Source organism: Pseudorca crassidens, chromosome 18 (genome assembly GCF_039906515.1).
Source record: "Pseudorca crassidens isolate mPseCra1 chromosome 18, mPseCra1.hap1, whole genome shotgun sequence".
Taxonomy (NCBI): Eukaryota; Metazoa; Chordata; class Mammalia; order Artiodactyla; family Delphinidae; genus Pseudorca; species Pseudorca crassidens.
In genome coordinates this window covers 55,635,712-55,658,239 of record NC_090313.1, presented here as the reverse complement: position 1 = coordinate 55,658,239, position 22,528 = coordinate 55,635,712, and the positions used below count along the sequence as shown (strand labels likewise).

General features: G+C 40.0%; 1 protein-coding gene across 7 annotated transcripts in view; it reads left to right on the top strand.

Moving 5' to 3' along the window:
- The window catches only part of VWA8 (von Willebrand factor A domain containing 8), a 369,572-nt gene that overhangs the window by 274,625 nt on the left and 72,419 nt on the right, over window positions 1–22,528 (top strand). Inside the window, exon 38 of one of the 7 annotated variants that reach the window (XM_067713441.1) lies at window positions 21,558–21,880. The exons of 4 other annotated variants lie outside the window; for them this stretch is intronic. In XM_067713441.1, the coding sequence (XP_067569542.1) occupies window positions 21,558–21,764 (207 nt within the window). In that variant the 3' untranslated portion in view covers window positions 21,765–21,880. Of the gene's footprint in view, window positions 1–1,586; window positions 2,623–6,492; window positions 7,213–21,557; window positions 21,881–22,528 lie in introns of those variants that run through there. 2 more of the 7 variants (XM_067713444.1, XM_067713443.1) reach the window with 2 other exon arrangements.

Sequence of the window (22,528 nt, the reverse complement as noted above, 5' to 3'; positions counted from 1 at the left end):
TTCCAGAAAGAGAAGATGAAAGGGCAGGAAATGACCCAAAAAGTAATTTAAGAAAATTTCACTAAACTACAGGACAGATGTTCTATTTAATAACTGGAAAACACACACCCTCACACATACACCCCAAAGTATATTCACTTGAAATTTTAGAACCCTGTGGGTAAAGAGACAAAGCTGAAAACTTCTAAGTTGAGGGAAATGGGAAACAGGTTATATAAAATGTACTATAAATCTTAATAGCATTAGGCTTCTCCACAGCAGCATTGGAAGCTAAAGGGAAAATTATTTCCAACCGAGAATTTTATACCCAGCCAAGCTATTAATCAAATGTGACGGTAGACTAAAAACATTATTAAACATGCAAATCTCAAAAAACTTTCATTCTTTATACAAAAGGAGGGAATAAATCAAGAAAGAAGAAGAAAGGGTGGAAAGAGTGGTCTTAGCCAGGGAAGAGGCAAAGGTAATTCCCAGCATGATCATTAAAGGATGTTCTAGAATAACAGCTGTGCCTGAAAACAACTACTCCAAAGCGAAGTGGGCAAACAGGGTTCCAGAAAGAATAGATGTCTTCAGGGGAAAAAAAGGAGCTGGTAATGTGATAGAATAACTATATTGAGAGAATTTTACAGCTCTGCTGGAGAATTTGGGGAACAATTAGTGAGAGATAAATAAAGTAAAGCTAAGAATTAGTAAAGAGTACATATTAGTGGGAAAAATGAAAAATTATATACAATAATAGTATGTGATAGTATATATAACTATATAGTAATATGTATTATTATAATTAGAAATATATAGTAACATATTGCATATAGTAATATAGTACCATATAATAGTAATAATAAAATAAACAATTAATATTGATTTAACTCAAGTTTATGATGGCACTCTATTAGGATGATAAGGGGAGGGAACATGAGTCATGTATGTTCTAGGTAAGATGGGTGAAATAATCCTTACCCTTCATAGTAGGAAGTCAATAGATAATGTCTGAAACTTAAATATAAAGAGAATGTAAGAATATTATTTAGAAATATGAAGGTAAGTAGCAGGAGACATAGTAAGCAGAGTTGAAGTGGCTGGCTACCTTTGGGGAGTGGGATTTGGGGGGTGAAGATGGTGGAGCTCGAGGTTGCTGTTTTTGTTATACATCTTGTACTCTTTGGCTTATTAAACTATTTACATTTATTACTTTGATAAAAATTAAAAATTGGTTTAGAATAATAGCAAGTGGGAATTCACCAGGTAAATAAGAGGAATAAGAGTAGCCATGAAACAAAGATATCATTTAACTCATCTTTGGATCCTAGACACTTTAAAAAATACATATTTTTTAATAGAACTGAAGAAACTGGTTAATTTTCCTTATTTCACTTTGAAATGACTCAAGAGTACTAGTTACGAATAAGATGGAGTAAACACACACTTACCCTGTCTTTTCCACTGAATTCAGCAATAAAATCCGGACAGGATACATTGAGCAGCTATTTGAGGTCTCTGAAAAAGAAGTGATAGCACATGGATTGAGGAAGACCAGAATTTGAACTACCATTGAACTAGATGTGTTTCTCTTTTTCCTCCAGAGTCTCCTGGTCTTGACTCAAGGCCATCTGAAAAGGAAGTGGGTACTCTCAGCAAACTAGAAATAGAAGAGAACTTCTTCAGCCTAACAAAAGGCATCTGCAAAAGCCCTATAGCTAGCAACATATTTAATGGTGAAAGACAGTGCTTACCCCCTAAGATTGGGAATAAGGCAGGAACAACCACACCCATACACCCATCACTCCTTTTCAACATCAGACTGAAAGTCCTAGCCAGTGCAACAACAAGAAAAATAAGTAAAAGTATACAGATTGGAAAGGAAGAAATAAAACTGTCACTATTTGTAGACAACATAATTGCCTACCTAGAATATCCCACAGAATGTACCAAAAAAAAGCAAATGACGCCCAAAATAAACCAAGTCTTTCAACTAATAAGTGAGTTTAACAAGGTCCAAAATTAATCATATTTCTATATCCTAGCAATTAATAATTAAAAACCAAAATTTTAAAATATTTATACCATTTACAAACAGTTCCACCTAAAAATGAAATACTTAGGTATAAATTTAACACGGCATGCATAGGATATGTATGCTGAATACTACAAAACACTAGTGAAAGAAACCAAAGATTTAAGTAAAAGGAGAGTTCACAGATTAGAATTCTCAGCATAATAAAGATGTCGATTCTCTCCAAATTGATTTGGAGAGTTCCAACCAGAATCCCAGTAGGATTTTTCTTATAGTGATAACAAGCTGACTCTAAAATGTATATGGAACAAAAATACTCAAAACAATTTTTTAAAAGAATAAAGTTAGAGGAATCATACTACACAATTTTAAGGTTTACCATAAAACTACAGTAATCAGGATGGTATGATGTGAGCAAAAGGACAAACACATAAATCAATGGAATGGACTAGAGTATTCAGAAAGTGACCCAGAGACATATGGCCGGTTGATTTTCAACAAAGGTGCCGAAGCAGTTTAATGAAAGGATAACCTTTTCAACAAATGGTGCTGGAACAATTGGACATCCATTGGCAACATGAAAAAAAACTGTTAATTTTATTTTATTTTATTTTATTTTTTTTTTTGCGGTACGTGGGCCTCTCACTGTTGTGGCCCCTCCCGTTGCGGAGCACGGGCTCCAGACGCGCAGGCTCAGCGGCCATGGCTCATGGGCGCAGCCGCTCCGCGGCACGTGAGGTCTTCCCAGACCGGGGCACGAACCCGCGTACCCTGCATCGGCAGGCGGACTCTCAACCACTGCGCCACCAGGGAAGCCAAAACTGTTAATTTTAAAAATAAAAATAAAAAAAAATAAAATGACTCAGTGGCTGCCAAACCAGGAATAATAGTAGTTGACTACAGTAAATGGCACCTTCCATGTCATCTTTCATTGTTGCATTAAGTGGAGAATGTAAAACTAATTCCAAATCCCAAAAACTCCGAAGGTAAAGAAAGCTAATTTGTTTAGAGAGTTTTAAAAAAAAAGTCTTAACCTTTAGTATATTTGGGGGGTAAGAGAATGCTCCAGGGATGTAATTCACAGATGGAGAAACTCAAGCTCAAAGACATTAAGCAAGTTGACCAAGGTCACACGGGTAAGTGGCAGAGTCAGTGGTTCTGTAATGTGTGCTCTTTAACCACCATGCACTCCGGCCCTGGCAGCTTTATCAACTTTCACCCTTTAGTCAGGTATCCAGGGTGCCCGCCCCCTGCCAAAACCTGAAAATGCCAGTGGCATTAAAACTAGGCATTTGTCTCTGTATAATCCCATCAGATCATGTTGGTTCCCATGGAAGTCAGGAGTCAAGGAATATTATACAGCTCTGTGGCAAACAGTAATAAGAGTCTTTCTTGGGTGCTTTTTAATGTTAATGATAGAAAACAGAATTCTGAGTGATTCTTACACCATTTCTCAAATCCCTGACACTCTTTCTTTTGATAAATAAAATAGGTTAAAATGTTGCAAAATTTCCATGTTGTTCAAGTGAACAAGGCAGCAGGATCTGAACTTGGTTTCTAGAAGAGCAAGCCTGGAGAGGGGTAATGACAATCACAGGTGTGGGGTGGGAGGGTATGATTCAATGAGGAGAAGAGTGGATTGACTGGGTATCCATCATCACCATGAAACAACCTTACCATTGTGTAGCAATGATCTCATCAACCTTTCCTTTCCCAGCGCTAATGATTAACTCTGGGGAATCTTTCATCTCTGTTTTAATAATGGGACGTCGGGCTTCCCTGATGGCGCGGTGGTTGAGAGTCCGCCTGCCGATGCAGGGGACACGGGTTCGTGCCCCGGTCCGGGAAGATCCCACATGCCGCGGAGTGGCTGGGCCTGTGAGCCATGGCCAACGAGCCTGCGCGTCCGGAGCCTGTGCTCCGCAACGGGAGAGGCCACAACAGTGAGAGGCCCGTGTACCGCAAAAAAAAAATATATATATATATATATACACACACACACATATATATTGAAAAATGGGACGTCGAAAGACAGGACCGACACATAAATACAGCTTATCCTCAAGGATGTAGGTGAATCACTGTGGAATGTTTAGAGGAAAACTGATGTCTCTCAAATTTAAGACGGGTGCTCATCAGTTCCAGTCACCAGTGAAAACAGTAGTGCTGTGATTGTGAGAAGGCACAATTCCCAAATGTTGACCTATCTCAATATCATTTTTAAAAAGTGTTTGTGATAAGATATAGAGAACAAACTAGTGGTTACCAGTGGTGAGGAGGGGCAAGAGAGGGCTGGAGGCGTGAGAGGTACAAACTATGGGGTTTAAGATAGGCTCAAGGATGTATTGTACAACACAGGAACATAGCCAATGTTTTGTAATAACTGTAAATGGAAAGTAATCTTTAAAAATTATATAAAATTAAAAGTTAATAAAATTTTAAAGTGTTTGTGATAAAGCAAAAGAACATCAAAGAAAGCAGATGTCAGGTGGCACAGAGAAAAATAAAGAAACTCCATCATTCCTTTTTTTTTTTTTTTTTTTTTTTTTGCGGTACGCGGGCCTCGCACTGCTGTGGCCTCTCCCGTTGCGGAGCTCAGGATCCGGACACGCAGGCTCAGTGGACATGGCTCATGGGCCCAGCCGCTCCGCGGCATGTGGGGTCTTCCCGGACCGGGGCATGAACCCGCATGCCCTGCATTGGCAGGCGGACTCTCAACCACTGCGCCACCAGGGAAGCCCCATCATTCCTTTTGTGACAGATAGGTTATGTTAAATCTGTGATCATTTCACTTGCTAGTACTTTGCTTAACCACGTCACCTTTTAGAACAGCATTGGTTCAGTGTGCTATCTCATCTAAAAGTTTAAGCACATTGAAAAGCACAAGGCCTGACAGGGGTTAAAATGATTTTCTAGAACTGGTTTCACTTGAACCTCTTAGGATATGCTGTGGGAAGATAGAGATGTGAGAATAGGTCTTCTATATAATTACTGCTCACGGGCTTCCCTGGTGGCGCAGTGGTTGAGAGTCCACCTGCCGATGCAGGGGACACGGGTTCGTGCCCCAGTCCGGGAAGACCCCACATACCGCGGAGCGTCTGGGCCCGTGAGCCATGGCCGCTGAGCCTGCGCATGCGGAGCCTGTGCTCCGCAATGGGAGAGGCCACAACAGTGAGAGGCCCGCGTACCGCAAAAAAAAAAAAAAAAATTACTGCTCACTTTCCAGGCAGAGCACAGCCCTTATATTTCCTCCATGATTGCCTCATAACTAAACCATCAATGTTCTCTGCTTCCATTAAAAAAAAAACACTGAAAGCACTGGATCCCAGAGAGAAGAGTGTACTATTGCTAGGGTGGGAGTGCGAAGCCCACAAGCTGCAGGGCAGAGCAGAAGCCTGGCTGGGACACAAAAGCTAGAGGAAATGGACCAGCTGGTCTGTCGCAGACAAGGCTGGCATTTTATTCACTTAGAAGTTGCTTTTTTTTTTACAAACCGCTGTGTTTGCATGATTTTATTTAACCTGTCGAGTATCGATCCTATTTCAGCCATGTTTGTATACCCACAAAATAACTGTCACTGCCTTTTTTAGTGAATTGATTTACCAGTAATTGTCTGCATGTGAATAAAGTGAAAACTTTTAAGTATAATCTCAATCTGTACTAATGAAGAGCCTTCCAGCGTTCCCAAATTTCAAGCAGCAGTTGATACCTATAGATCCAAATATAATTACATATTTGTCATCATAAATACCTTTTTTGTTGGGGAAGTTTTCCTGTCATGTCATTATGTCTACAGTCTAATGGTTCTATTAGTTGAATCTCAGTTCCTTAAGAACTCTGTCTTCCTGCTCCCGTATTTCTAGTTGATTCTCACATAACAACAGTGTTTATACTCTAGACCTGGCTTTAGGAAAGTCAACAAACCATAATTTCCTAGAGAGATGATGGTGATCCAAGCTGGAGAGTTTCTTTGTGGCATTGGCAGGTTGTCATCTATTGAATTAAGGAAGTTACGGACCAGCAATAGATATTTGAGTCACTTGACAATCAGCCAGCCAAGTGTTCCCGTGGAGCATTACTCTGTAGCACCAGCATAGGCCCTGTGGAGGGTCAGAGAATACTGAAGTATGAAGCATGGTTTTTACCTTCAGGAAGTTTATATTATATAACTAGGGAGGTGAGACTGATAGTCATGAAACAGCAGCCAGTGGTACAAAAGACTGTGTAGTTGAATGCTAACTTGTGGAGTTTGAGCCCTGTGCTGTAGTAGTTCAGAGGAGAGGCACCAATGCAGATGAAATTCATAAGCAGAGGAAATGGGGCTTTGGTTGAACTTTTCTTCTATTTATGTATTTGGATAGTTGAAAAGGAGAGGAAAGGGCATTCCAGACAATCCAAAAAAAAAAAATGACCACAGGCACAGATACGAATGAGCACTGTGTGTTTCCTTAATAAGAGGAAGAATTGTGCCGTAGGCTCGGATCACCGCAAATCCCTGAGTGACGTGGACACAGATACCAGAGGAACAGTGAGCAAACATCACGGCCGATTTGATGCAAGCACAAAGCCCAGAGGGCAGATCCAGGTTCAACAACAACTATCCCAAGAAAACAGGGGAGTGTACACCAGACCAGAGGCAGGAGTACGAGCTGGGTCTGGGACCACCAGAAACGTACAGGCTGGGAGATTTTCAGAAGAGAGTGTGCGATTTACTTTCAGCACAGCCTTGCTGGCGTGGGACTTTTTAAAAGCAGTTGAAAGAAAGCTCACCTTCTTGGCAACCCTTGGTCTGTCTTAAGCGTATCTGTAGCATATTGTAAGACAAGCTTAAGGGAAACAAATGGTGTTTGGGGGGGAGTAATGCAATAAGGAGTCACCTGAATAGGAGGAAGCAGGCCGTGTGAAGGCCCAGTGAGATTTTTTAGGTTCCCTGTGCCCAGGAGCTGCTGAAGGTCATTGAATAAGGAAAGTGTATGGAGTAGTGAAGGATGTATTAGGAGGATGGACTTGGTAGTGATGTGAGGTCTGGAAAAGAGCCCTGAGTGGAGCAGCCAACCGAGAGGCTGAGGTATGGCCAGATGTGAGCCGATGGCGAAAGGCCAAATAGGGACCTGGTTGTAGGCGTTCTGCATGTCTCTAGTGTGGGTGTCTGGCAGACCATTGAAGGAGTCAGGAGAGCAGAGAGGAGAGAGGGTTAGGGCATTTTAAGTGTGCTGAGTTTGAAGTAATGGTGAGATATTCCATTGACATTGCACAGTCAGTAATTGGAAAATAACAATTGGACTCGAACTTCAAGCTAGCAAGAGTTCCAGTGATCCTTAGCATGGACGTTTTCACTGAAACCATGAAAATGGTTAGCTGCTAAGGAGAGTAGAGAGATCAAGCAAAATGATCAGGACAAATAAGCTATTTAGAAATACGTAGAGTCAGATGTTCCTGAAAGCATATTCTCAAAACCCTTTTTAGTCAGGAATCCGTGTCCACACTGTTGGAAAATACTGTATAACCTAGAAGACGCTTAGAGGTGAAGTTACAATTAGTAAATATCTGGCTTTGAGAAGTCCCAGTAAAGAAACCTCTTTAATTTGTTTAACTCAATAGTCCCTAAATGTGTTCAAAATCTTTTTAATACTTTAGCAAGTTGCGGGTCTCTGTATTCCTGGTTTTCTTTGCTCCAGTTCACCATGGACCCTCTATAGTAGGTCTCTTAGGACAAGAGCCTTATGCTAATTCTAATCCTGACTCATGATACAGCCTTGTTGCATGGCATTTATGACTAAAGAGAATATATTTGGAAGGATAGGGTTAAGTTGACAGTTAAAAGAATAGTTTCCCTGCATACCTTTGAAAAGAGGACCTATTATTTCATGTGATTCCATATTCATTATGGAAAAAGAAAAGGTACGGAAAGTGACAAAAATTCAGCTCACACTAACTTAAACTACAAAAGGGGGTTTATTGGCTTATATAACCAGGAAGTCCCCAGGCTTTAGGCACAGCTCAAACCAAAGGCTCAACATGTGTCACGGGACACAGACTCTGTCCTCTTCTTTATGCTTTTTCTGAGGTGGCTTTATTCTTACAGTCTTTCTCCATCTGGTGGCAAAGATGGCCCTGTTAGCATTAGGTTCTGCATGGTTTTCATAGCTGGTAATCCCAACCAAAAGGGAGTGTCTTTGCCAGTAATTTCATCAGAAGTCCTCAGAAGTGCTCCAGCTGGTCTTTGAGATCTCATGCCCATCTCTGAACCGATCACTGTGACCAAAATGATGGGATACTCTTAAGTGGTCAGACCTAGGTCGTGTCTCCACTTCTAGAGTTTGGGATGAGAGAGAACTGTATCAGTCCCATCTGAACCACGTGTTAGGAATAAAGGAAATACCCCAGGAGAAATACTGACTAAGCAAAAAACATGACCGTGTGATTTTTTTTTTTTTTTTTTTGTAATTTTGACGGCTACCTTCCAAGTGACAGCTGATGACCTTCCAGTTTAGTGTTTCCTGGAGGCCAAGACTATTGTCAGGTTTATTTTGTTTTGCACTCGGGATGACATTCATGAAACATGACCCTTATCAAATGCAAAATGATGATAATTAGGCCAGTGATGATTATATAGCATCCATTAAATTTATCTTCTGTTTAATTCCTAGACTGAATACCTCAAAAATATGTGCTTGGTTTTCTAAGTACATGTAGGGCAGAAATAAATATTCTAGTTACAGTTTTCTTATGAGATTTTCCAGTTGCCAGGGTTATGAATGAAATTGTCAAGTCTTTCTTGACTGTGCTCTGATGATATTCCAGTGGGTTTCCCCCCCCAATGAAAAGAATTCACTAACATTGAATAATTTTCATTATTTTTTCCTTTTATATACATCTGTTGTAAATACTATTAAAGCCCTATATTTCACATTGCTGGTATGGGTTGAATAATCCTTTCCGTAAAGAACAACGACATCTATAGAGCTCTAGTAGGGAAATCTAAAACTTAAATATGTTTTGTGCCAGCTGAAGGGAAAAATGCTGCATTTGATTGGGAGTCATCATGACCTCAACCACTCTGCCATCATATTTACATAAGAGTCATTGCCCAGAAGGAGAAAACCGTGACGTAATGTCAGAAACAAATTCATGTGTTCTGAGTCTGATTTGAGTTAACCCATAGAACCCCCAACAAATACATAAGGCTATTTCACAGCAATAAATAATAGCTATTATTGTTACTCTGGCTCTCTTAATACTAAAATGTGATTTTTTTCCTATCCTGTAGTCCATGATTACTTAGAAGTGTAAAAATAGGCTGCATGTCTCTCTGGTAAGGAGAAGCTTCTGACTGCTCTCTGGAGTAAACAGCAACAGACCTGATGATTCTGAATATAACTCTTCCTCTCACCGAAACTCAGGTTGAGAAATATTTAGATAGATTTATAGACAGACATATATTTATATTTACTTATTTCTATCTTTATATTATTTTATTTTATATTTACTATTTATATATTATATGAATATGTTATATATTACATTAATTATAAATTATATTTATAAATAAAACCACCTCTGAGTTTTTCACTCTATCTTCTAATCTTTGGTGAGTTTGACAGGAGCATATGTTCACCAAAGGCAGCTGATAATAAAAACAACAGAAAGAAAAAGCACTCCCCCTCAGAGCCTTAAATCCAAGCTCTATTTATAATTTCTTTTCTCAGGTATAGACAAATAATTTACCCTTTTGTTTTTCTTCACCAAATCTAATTACATCTTTTAAAACTGTTTGCTTATTTTACCTTTCTCTCTCTACATCTTTTTCCATGAACCACTTTAAAGTAAGTTGTAGACACGATTCCCTGTTACCTCCAAACACTTCGATGAGTATTTCCTCAAAACAAAAGCACTCTCCTACGTAACCACAATACAGACCTTAAAATCAGGAAGTTAACGTTGATACTACATTAATGTCTAAAACGTATACAAATTTCAAATAAAGATGTTTAAAAAAATAAAGCTCTTTTAGAAGATGAAGGAAGGGAAAATGCCTCCTAATATGCTTTATTGAGGTCAGAATAAGCTAGTTTCCAAAATCTGACAAAGGTACTACAAGAACAGAAAATAACAAAGTAGTGTTCTTCATGAATACAGACCAAAAATAAAATAAAACTTATACAAATTCCAAATGTCCCAATAACATCCTTTGTAGCAAAAGGAAACAATCCAGATCATGTGTTACAATTCAGTTAACACATCTCTGTTATCTTTCAGTCCAAAACAGGTCCTCATCTTTCTTTGACTTTCATGACCTTGACATTTTTGAAACGTATAGGCCAGTTATTTTGTAGAACATCCCTGGGTTTGGGCTTATCTGCTTCAGTTTATGCATCTTTGGTTGGAATATCCCAGAAATGATGCTGTGTTTTTCTCAATGTGTCCTATTAGATGACACACAGGATGTCAATTTGTCCCATTACTGGTGATGTTAACTTTAAACATTTGGTCAAGGTATTATCTCCGCTGTATTTCTCCACTGTGAAGTTACTGTTTCTCCCCTTTATAATTAATGCATGTGTCTCATGAGCAAACATTTCAAGACTAGGCAAATATTTTGTTTCTCATCAAACTTTCATCCATTAACTTTATCATCCATTGGTGATTCTTGCTCGAATCAATTATTACTACTATGGTTGCCAAGTGGTGATTTCATCTGATTCTGTCATTCCTTCTGCATTTATTGCTGGCATTCTGAGCTAAGGAAGTGCTTTCCCTTCTCCCTTTGTTCGTTTGTTTTTTGTTAGTCTGGCTTCGTGGATTTCTGTCTTACTTAATAGCTTATAGTCTATTGCCATTCTTATTTATTTTAACGCTCAAATTGTTCTAGACTTATCCATTGGGAACCCCTTCAAGCCAGTTCCCTTGTCCTTTTGATATGCCTCAATCATTGTTTTGAGTACGTCCTTATTTTGTAGCACAAAAAGTAAATCCAATTGCCTTTGTCACTGATTTTCTGTACTGGGACAAATACTGTTTCTTTGAGCAGTTTTGGGGGGCGCTGCCTGTTCATTTAGGTCAACCTGTTAATACAAAAGAAGCATTCTAACCTACTTCTGTTTAACCAACTCACCAATGAACCTACCGTCTTGAGTGGATGTTGAGAGCACCCAGAACATTTGCAGCTCATCAGCTTCTCTCCAATACACCCTCATGCGTCTGCTCCCACCCATTGAGTTGTAATTAACATTTGATAGAAGATATTTCAGCAGAGCCCTCAGGTTTAACTACCCTACACATAGCCATCCCCTATGCCAGGGGTCTCCAACCCCGGGCCACGGACAGGTATCGGTCCACGGCCTGTTAGAAACCGGGCCACACAGCAGGACGTCACTGGCGGGTTAGCGAGTGAAGCTTCCTCTGCCGCTCCCCACTGCTCCCCATCGCTCCCCATCGCTCCGCATCGCTCCCCACCGCTCCCCATCGCTCCCCACCGCTCCCCATCGCTTCCCATTGCTCCCCACCGCTCCCCATTGCTCCCCATCGCTCGCATTACCGCCTGGACCATCCCCCTACCCCCGTGGAAAAATTGTCTTCCCCAAAACAAGTCCCCGGTGCCAAAAAGGTTGGGGACCGTTGCCCTACACGTAGCAATTGCACTCAGAGTCCCAGAATGCTCTGTCATTCAGAATCACTGATAGGGGAGGAAAATCTACAAAGATCTGAGATAATATAGCCACCACATATGTTGAATATTTTTCTTCATTATAACAGAGTCGTATTGTGATCAAGCCCTAAGTAATCATCCATTATAATCTTTTTCTCCTTAAAGATTTGGTCTGAGATAGATAACTTTTCCCCAGGCCATTGGCCAGGGCCTAAAAGAATATAATTATAATGATTTTTTATTATTATATTATTTAACACTTATCTACCAATCCTGCCATACTTCATCATTAACTTTAAATAGCTCCAGATTTTTCTTGATCCTTTGGCTGGAATTGTTATTTCTAGTGACCACACGAGGGTGTCTGTGAGCTTGGAACAGGAGTATTTCAGCTAACTTCAACAACTAATAACACTTCAACAACTAATAACTGTCGTCATTTCACTGTATTTGTAAGATATAATTTAAAAGTGTAGTCAGATTAGCCAGAAGACTTGAGTCAATGTTCCTTCCGTTAGAAGATCTCTAGACTCTGAAATGAAAGGCTTTTATAAAAAGAATTCAGAACGTTTAGTTCTGTCATGGGGTACAGAGGAATTTCCTGAGGTCAAGAACTAAAACTTCCATATCCTCTTCCTGGTTCCATCACTGATGAGTGGCTTTGGGCAGTCATCTCTCTCTGGGCCTTAATTTCTTTATCTAATATAAAATGAGATAGATTGTAAACTGATCCTTTAGGCCCTTCCACAAAAGGCAACAATGAAGACGGTGTCTAAAATTAAGATATACATCAAAGAACTTCTCCATCCTAGTGATTCATTTTTTATTGACTGATTAGAATGTGCTAGCTGCTTTCAATACACTCTCTGATATATCATTACAACCACCATTTCAGGTTATGTATTATTGTTCTCATTCTGAGACTGGGGTAAGTAATTTGCCCCAGGTCACTCTTCTAACAGTGAACAAAGCTGAGATTTCAGCCTAGGTGTCTCTAACTCAGATGCACACATTTTTATTCCTGTTCACCACATAGCTTCCCTAGAGCCAAAAGACTAGTTTCAGTGGAGATCATTCTCTGCACAGTGGTGTTTAGACCAAATGCTCACAGGTACTGTATGGGGGTGGGACACAGGCCAGGAGGGTCTGAGGTGAACAGGAAGTCATGCCTCAACTAGGAAGGCAGTCTCTACTTAGCTGTTGCCATGTGAAAATGCAGACTTGTTTTCTAGAGAAGACCAAAATTCATATTTTCAAATGAAATCTCATTAATTTGGAATTTGGGCAACAAAATTCGATTTTGGGGGGTTAGGAGGATGGCAGAACACTTTGGGACCCACAGATCTCTCTCCCATCTCACCAGGGTGCAGGTGGCCTCAAGAAGGGAAGCCTCATTCTCTTCCAAGCTTTTCCAAGTAATTAGCCTATGTTGGTAAATTTCCTTACTTGCTCCACAAAACTCTTAAATTCTCCTAATGGCATTAAGCATTTAAAACAGGGATTGGCAAATTATACCAACTGTTTTTGTATGGCTCACAAGCTAAGAATGGTTTTTACATTTTTAATGGTTGAAAAAAATCAAACGAAGAACATCATGTGACACATGAAAATTATATGAAATTCAAATTTCAGTGTCTATAAATAAAGTTTTATTGGAACACAGCCCCATTCATTTATCTTTGTATTATCTGTGACTCCTTTTGCACTCCAAGGGCAGAATTGGGTAGTTGGAACATAGATCATATAGCCCAAAAAGCCTAAAATATTTACTATTTGACTCTTTACAGAAAATATTTGCCAATCCCTGGTTTCAAATACAAGAGCCAAAAAGATACAGTCTACCTCTGCTTTCTGCCCTGTTACGTACCTACCCTGAGATAATTTTTTAAAATGGCATCTGCTTAAATCAGAGGGAAGGAAGAAAAATAAACATCTCAAAGTATTATCTAGGTATAAATAGATAAAAATTACATTTCTTCTCCCAAAGTTATATACACGTCCTCTAACAAATCTCAAAGTATATCAAATATGTATTTAGTTTTGCATGAGGTTTAAGTCACAATAATAAACAACATAACAGTATTAATTGTCAGGGGAAAACATCTAATCTGATGAATGGATAAAGAAGATGTGGCACATATATACAATGGAATATTACTCAGCCATAAAAAGAAATGAAATTGAGTTATTTGTAGTGAGGTGGATGGACCTAGAGTCTGTCATACAGAGTGAAGTAAGTCAGAAAGAAAAAAACAAATGCCGTATGCTAACACATATATATATGGAATCTAAAAAAAGGATTTTGAAGAACGTAGGGGCAGGACAGGAATAAAGACGCAGACGTAGAGAATGGACTTGAGGACACGGGGAGTGGGAAGGGTAAGCTGGGACTAAGTGAGAGAGTGGCATGGACATATATACACTACCAAATGTAAAATAGATAGCTAGTGGGAAGCAGCTGCATAGCACAGGGAGATCAGCTCAGTGCTTTGTGACCACCTAGAGGGGTGGGTTAGGGAGGGTGAGAGGGAGATGCAAGAGAGAGGAGATATGGGGATATATGTATGCATATAGCTGATTCACTTTGTTATACAGCAGAAACTAACACACCATTGTAAAGCAATTATACTCCAATAAAAACGTTTAAAAAAAATCTAATCTGGCCTGGAATGTTTTTATTGTTTATGCATCTTACAAGTGACAAAGCAAATTCTCCAGTCATAGAAGAATGAGAAGAATGAAGCTAGAACACTCTCCACCCAGCTCTTAAACATGCATTTCCATGCCCTGTGCCTTCCCTCATGTTGGCCTCTCTGGTTGCACTGCCCACCACCCACTTCTGTGTGTTGTCCTTCAGGGCTGAGCAGTTGACTCCAGCCGGCCACCCCCAGCAAATTCACCCCTCCCTCCGTGGCGTCCGCCTGCCCTGGCCACACTGCAATCTCTTGCTTTGACGTGTGTCAGGAAGGCAAGCTTCCCAAGAGCAGAATTCGTGTCCCATTTCGGCATCTGCTGGAGAGCCTGACACCTGGTCAGAGCTCAGTAAATTCTTGATGAATCAGTGAATCTGTACATGAATGTATAATTAATTTGGTTATTTAAAGCTTTTATGAGGTCCCTCAGAGGGATGGCAAAAGACCGCAAACTCCTTTGGTGATTTCTAGAAGGCTGAGTCTTTTGTTTCTTGAGTTCACTGTTCACTAGCTGACTGTTGCCTAGGTTGGCAAAGAACCAAATAGTGATAAATCTCCCACCCCCTAGTTTTTCCTACACTGGTTAGTTTGTGGCTCCAGAATGAACACCTGTGAGCCAGGTAGCTAGAACTGAGTTTGATTTCCAGTTGTAGCCAGTGACCGTAGGCATGTCACTTAACCCCTCTGAAGCTGCATCTCCCATCTGTGAAATGAAGCTAACCATAGCAGCCACGGCGCAGAATTGTAAAAACCAAACGAGATAACATATGTTCAAGTGCTCTGCAAGCTGCCAAGTAGTATATGAATGGGAGATGTTATTACTTACTATCGTAGATCTGTATAATAAATGGAGGAATGATGATAGAGCATGGGGAACTAATTTTAAAATTCATAAGGAGCTATTGAATTAAATTTGAAAATTTTAGGAATCATGTTGAGTATGTGCAGTAGCCTATTTTATTGGAGGAGGGGTTAACACTTGGATCATAACGTACATAGATTAGGATGAACAGTCCAAGGAATTGGATTCTTTCCTGTCCCAACCAGTTTTGTGGAGGCGTGATGTTTGTTGCAGGATGATTCTAATTTTATTTCTAACTTGTGCAAGCAACCACTCATGGTAGAATGTCTTCCTTCTGAGATAGGGGGCTTAGTACATGCAGAAAGCATTCTGGTGTACTGTATTTCCTTCAGCTCTAAAAATTCTGTGGTTTGATATAAGGCTGGTTACTGGAAATGAATTCTGTTTTGCCACTAATAGACATTATAAAGTTGGAAATGCATTTCAACAGAAAAAAAAAAAGCACCCCCCCCCCCCTTAACAAACCTTTGGAAGTTATAGGACGAAAGAAAACACAATAACCTTGTGATTAAATACTAACAGTACTTTAAAAATTAGCAGTGCTCAAAATAGCAATCAAAAAAATTTGCTCTACTCAAAATTACTCACAAAGAAACACATACAAAGTAAAAGTATTCCACCAGAAATACAGATAATATGATTATCCACCTGACTATAACTCATAGACTGTTCATCTAATTCAATTATTCCTCCTGATTCCCTAGCATTTCCTTATAGTATTCTTGAGTAATTGAAGATAAAAGTAAGTTACCCTAAACATTACAATATCTAATCTTCACCTAAAAATGGAAGTTTGCTTGAGGTCCAGAGTCTTCTTACTCTGATCCCTTCTACATAGACTGCTGAGTTAAATTTTCTTAAATAACAGCTCTGAACATGTCACTCTAGACCAGAAATCTTCAGAAATTGTGCCATTGTCAATCTGAAATACAACCGACTCTTCCTGGCACCCAGGGCCTCCACAGCATGCCCCAGCCTGCGAGCACCCAGTTTACACTCTAGCCAAGGTAAACTACTCCCAGGACACAGCCCATTCTTGCTGTCCCCTGCACTTTTGTTAGTGGTTGCTTGCCATCTGCAACCCATTCCTTTCTACCACTCCCTCTTTCCTGTTTCTGTAGGTCACAGCCATCCAATCTCACAAGTCCATCCCAAACGCTTCCTCCTCCAGTCTACCCCACCCCCAAGGTGGATGTGACCTCTGACTCCACCCACTAGGCTTATACCTTTTGTGTGGTACTTACACAACCTGCCTTGAATTACTTGTGAAATTGTCTTACCCTCCTTTAGAAGGTTTTTAAGTGGTTAGAGCCAGGGACTGTGTTTTCCTCATACTTATTTTTCCTAGGTCCTGGTATGTATTATACTTAACAAATTATCAATAATTTCTCAAAATTAAAGCATTTAATCCAGCAATGATTGGTGTTAGGGGTTCAAGCTGGTGAAGGCCCTCTTCCTGGTTCATAGCCAGTGACTCTACGCTCATACAGTGGAAGGGTCATGCTCTCTGGGGCAAGCTCTCTGGGGTCTCTCTTATAAATGCACTAATCCCATTCATGAGGGCTCCACTCTCATGACCTAAGCACCTCCCAAAGGCCCTACCTCCTAAAACCATCACATCAGGCATTAGGATTTCAACATATGAACTGGGGGGGACAGAAACATTCAGAACATAGAACAAATCAAACAGTAAGGCTTCTGATCCATGAGCATGGATGTCCTATTTGTTTAGGTCTTCTTTAACTTTTTTCAAGAATATTTCATAGCTTTTAGGGTGTGAGTTTTGCACTGTTTTATTCTTTTTGATGCTATTTAATTGGAATTGTTTTCTTAATTTCATTTTCAGATTGTTCATGGCTAATGTATAGAAATGCAATTGACTTTTATTATGGATCTTGTATCCCGCAACCTTGCTGAACTTACTAGTTCTTATAGTTTTTAGTGGATTCCTTAGAATTTTCTATATATATAAGATTATGTTCTCTGCAAATAATGGTAGTTTCACTTCTTTCCAATCTGGATGCCTTTTGTTTCAGTTTCTTACCTAGTCAGTCTAATTGGCTAGACTCTCCAGTACAATGTTAAACTGGTATGGCATGGACATCCTTGTCTTGTTACTCATCAAGGAAGAAAGCACTCAGTCTTTCACCATTAAGTGTGATGTTAGCTGTGGTTGTGGGTTTTGTGTAGATACCCTTTATCAGTGTGAGGAAGCTTCCTCACATTCTTAGTTTATTGAGTGTTCTTATCATGAAAGAGTGTTGAATTTTGTCAAATGCTTTTTATGCAGCTATTAAGATGATCACGTGGTTTTTTTCCCTTCATTCTATTAATGTGGTGTATTATATTAATTGAATTTCATGTGAAACTTGCATGATAATATGCAAACTTGCATCCCTGGGATAAAGCCCACTTGGTCATAGTGTGTAATCTTTTCTTAATATATTGCTGGATTTAGGTTCACTATCATTTTGTTGAGGATTTTTGCATCTGTTTTCATAAAAGATATTGATCTGTAGTGTTCTTTTCTTGTGATGTCTTTTTCTGGTTTTGGTATCAGTATAATACTGGCCTCAGAATCAGTTGAAAACTGTTCCTTGTGAACAATTCTAACATTTCTTGCAAAGAGCTTCTATTAATTCTTCTATAAACGTCCAGTAGAATCCAGTGGTGAAGCCATATGGGCCTGGACTTTCCTTTGTGGGTAGTTTTTAAGTCACTAACTCAGTCTCTGTACTTGTTATAGGCAACCTGAGATCTTAAGGGTATTAGGTTATATGAGGCTAGGACTTAGGAATGTCTTACCTATTGCTTACACCTTCCCGCCACAGGATTCCAAACCAAGGGAGCTATAAACACAAGAAAACTAGCCAAAAGGGACACAAAGTACATATATATATATATATATATATATATATATATATATATATATATATATATATATACACACACACTAATTTATGAGTAAATGGACCAGTACCCAGCTACCCTTGATGCAGGTGTAGCAAAAATGAAGAAAGCAAGACCTGGGCCTGGCAGCTGAAGCAGGTCTTCTTGCTTCCTTCCCTTAGACTCTAAGCCATATTTGCAGAAGCCCCAGCCTTAACTCCCCTCTCAGGTACAGGCACAGGAGAGGTAGAGCAGAAAGAAACAGACCAGCTGGATTTCCCTAAAGGACATAAGTCATAAACTGGTCAGCTCACTTCACCAAAGTGGGAACTACCAGGGAGCCCATTACACATTTAATGCACAATGACGGCACACTTGGAAAATGTAGCCCAGGGGGTGACCTTTGCCAAGTCAGATTGGCAATTCCTCCGTGCCAGATGCTAGGAAGGGAGATATAACAGACAAAGGCTGGAGGAAGGAGCCAAACTTCCTCTGCTACAAGGAGCAAAGCTGTGGATTATATCCAGTTCATTCTTCCGGTCCCAAACTAATGGTTCCTCTTTTTTAACAAATGACTCACACCTGTTTATTATGGTGAAAATCACAGAATGGAGGAAATCTGGCATAACTCATAAAAGAACCAACTCTAAAACTGGACAGACTAGCCTTTGTATCCTGGCTCCACTCCGTACTAGCTTTGTGACTATGAACAACTCACTGTCCGTCTCCAAGCCTCTGTCTCTTCACGTTAAATGGAAATGATAATACTTGAAAGGGGAGCTGTAAAGATAAATGAGACAACCCATGCGTATGGCAAGTAGCAATATATGATTCCATGCACATTTCAGCATGTGGCAAATATTAGCGCTCGGTAAATGTTTGGTATCGTTAACACCTTTAGGTACCTCAGAGATCGCAAGGCATCCCGATGAGTAAACTGAGTCCCAGAAAGATTAAGTGACTTATCTGAGATTATACGTTTACTTCATGGCAGAAGTTGAAGGCTGTTCTATATTTTTAGGACTCTTCCTTTCCTTAGGAAAGGAGAACTGAGGAAGAGGGAATTGGGGGAAATCACTCTTTCTTACTAGTTTTACAGCATGAACCTTATGATTCCTCTGCCCACCTCAGTCCCCTCCGGGAATGTGGAATCTCATGCTCCTTCCCCAGGAGAAGCGCTGGACCCATTCCAGCCAGGCGTGGCCTCTAGGAGATGCCATCACCCTCTCTCAGTGTTATACCCCCTTTCCTCCACAAGGGATAAATCCTTCAGGAGCTGCTAGGTGCCCTCCACTCTTGCAGAAACTCTGGGGAAGCAAGAAGCTCCTTTTTCAGTTTGACCAAATGACACATTCCTTCCATGATACTGGAAAGAACCAACATTGCCCAGATCCGTGGAAGTGGAGGTACAGAGGAATGTCACACAGATGCTGATCTCTGAGGCACACTAGCCCTGCCACTGCCTCCACTCTCTCCCCACACCCCGCGGGGTCCTGGAGAACATCTCATTCTCATTTTATATTCATCATTTGAAAACAGAAAACCTAAAAGGAAATCTCAACATCCTCTGACCCTGAGTTGTACTCCTTATAGATCATATCCTAGAAATTTTGCGATCCTTCCATAGTGATGGGAGAAAGAACCCTAGCAGCTGGCTGCAGTGGGATTTGGGCTGATGATGGTAATCATAGGATGTCTGCAAAATCTGCAGCTGGGAAAGGAAAGATCTCTGGCATTTCATAATAATTATATAATTTGGTTATAGCATATAACTCTATTAAATATTACAAACATAATTACCAGCATCAATTTTAAATTTATTATAACTAGGTTTATAAAGAATAAGACTTTAAAGTAGGAAAAATTTAATGTTTTAGCTAACTGACATCTCATAATTCCTGTCAATTTCAAATATTAATAGTCTTCTATGATCATAACAAAATCTGTTTTTACTACTGTTATAGCAGAGGGTAGTATACTCAATATTTTGTAATAACCCATAAGGGAAAATAATGTGAAAAAGAGTAGATGTGGGGGCTTCCCTGGTGGCGCGGTGGTTGAGAGTCCGCCTGCCGATGCAGGGGACACGGGTTCGTACCCCGGTCCGGGAAGATCCCACATGCCGCGGAGCGGCTGGGCCCGTGAGCCATGGCCTCTAAGCCTGCGTGTCCGGAGGCTGTGCTCCGCAATGGGAGGGGCCACAACAGTGAGAGGCCCGCGTACAGCAAAAAAAAAAAAAAAAAAAAGAATAGATGTGTGTGTGTGTAACTGAAGCACTGTGCTGTACACCTGAAACTAACATAACATTGTAAATCAACTATACTTCAATTTTTTAAAAATCTGTTTTTAAACTCCAGTGCCCTGTAGCTTTTAAACTCTTATGCTAAATGGAAAGCATCAGCCTAACATTTTATACTTTCTCATAAAGCATTTCTTTATTCCTGAAGTCTCTAGGCATAAATGATGTCACTCGTAATTTATGACATGACTTGCTTTTAGCAGTACTCTGATCTGTGTGTTATTATTGCTATTATGAAAGTAATTATAATTGTATCACTCCTGAGACGATAAAAAAAAGTTTTTGTAGGTCTGTATGCAAAGTATTTGAAGAAAAAGATTATTTTACTGCCTACCAAATGTAGCTTCAAGCAAGAACTATTGTGCAGGACCTTTTATAGACATAGATGAAATTCCTTTTGCCATTTGAACAGTGTTTACATTCAGGAAAGTTCACAGTTAAGTCTTTGACATACTGTGAAAGGATCTTTTGTTCTCTAGAAAAACATACTTCCTCATCCTTTGAGTCACCTTGTTTTTATTCCCTTGTTTACTTTTCAGGGGAAATAATGCCCCCCCCAACCCCCCCCCCCACCCAGTAATGTCAAGGGAAGAACTGTTTCAGAAATCAAGATTGTTCTCCAAGAGGGAAAGGGCTTGGTTATTGGCAGAAAAAAAATCAGAAATATTTTTAAAACCTGAACGACATAAATAATGTAATCTCAAGCTTCAGAAAAATTACTTGGGTAGGATTTTTTTCCAAGGCTAAAAAAAAGGGAATCTTTTTTTATCATCATAATTAACAGCAATCAGGCTCAGGAAATCTGAGACACTCTACTTGGGGCTACAGACAGAGTCCAGAGGCACACTTTTCTATTGTGTTAGTAAAGAGCTCCTCTGCTAACCTGTGTAGATTCTCTAAGACATGCATCACTTAATGTTTCCTCCTGGTTGGTGGGATCCAGAACTAGTTTTATGATAAACTCAGACTAAGGCCATTCCTATCTAGAGTTTCTTAGTGATATTTATTTATCAACAGAAAATGTGACTAATTCCATGTGTGACTTCAAAACTGATTTTGAAAGGAGGAAAAATTGCTCTTTTTTTTTTTTTTTTTTTTTTTTTTTGCGGTACGCGGGCCTCTCACTGTTGTGGCCTCTCCCGTTGCAGAGCACAGGCTGCGGACGCGCAGGCTCAGCGGCCATGGCTCACGGCATGTGGGATCTTCCCAGACCGGGGCACGAACCCGCGTCCCCTGCATCGGCAGGCAGACTCTCAACCACTGCGCCACCAGGGAAGCCCAAAACATTGCTTTTTTTTTCATCACCATATGCCCAGTGCTGGCACAGTGCTCTGAACTTACTGGACACCCAGTAAACATTTGTTAATTGAATGAATGAAATAAATACATTCACTTTCAGGAGGACAATTTCAAATAACAGTCTTTTGAATGAACTCGTGCTTGCTTTTTTTTCAATCTTATTAGTCTGTAGATATACTCTATGTGTTCGTGTGGTTATATATCCTTACCTAATTTGCATAAGTGAAAGATTACTTGAGGTTTAGGGATTATCTATTCAAACCCTTCTTCAGTCACCCTATACCTGAGTCATCCAGAAAAACGAGAAAAATGTATCCTGAAAGCTTCTATTCCTCATTTACATCCTAGCTGGCACCACTAGCAGGGCATCAAAGGCAGTAATCTTCATGCTCTAGGACATTTCCATCAGAGGTATTTTTGGTCTGTAAATGCTAAACAGAGATATGCTTTACTACGGTTAGAGAAGCTGGTGTGTCGTATGTGGGACAAAGGGAAGGGACTGAAGCCTGCCCATCACTGTTAAGCCTTCTATACTGTCCTCCATTTACTCTTTGTAGCGCTCCATGTGACAGGCGATGATATCCCCATTTGACAGATGAAGAAACAGGATCTCATTGTGTAATATGGTGATACCTAATGTCCCGTGGCCAGTAAGTGACACTGTCAGCTTTGTATCACAGAGCAGGCCTTGAGTCTGCAGGTCTTGTTCAAGATTAGCTGGTATAAAACTGATTCAGACCATATATAAATACTATATTTTACTAACCTTCTGGAAGAGATGCTAGCCCTTTGAACCAACGTCCAAATAACTGGTATTCAT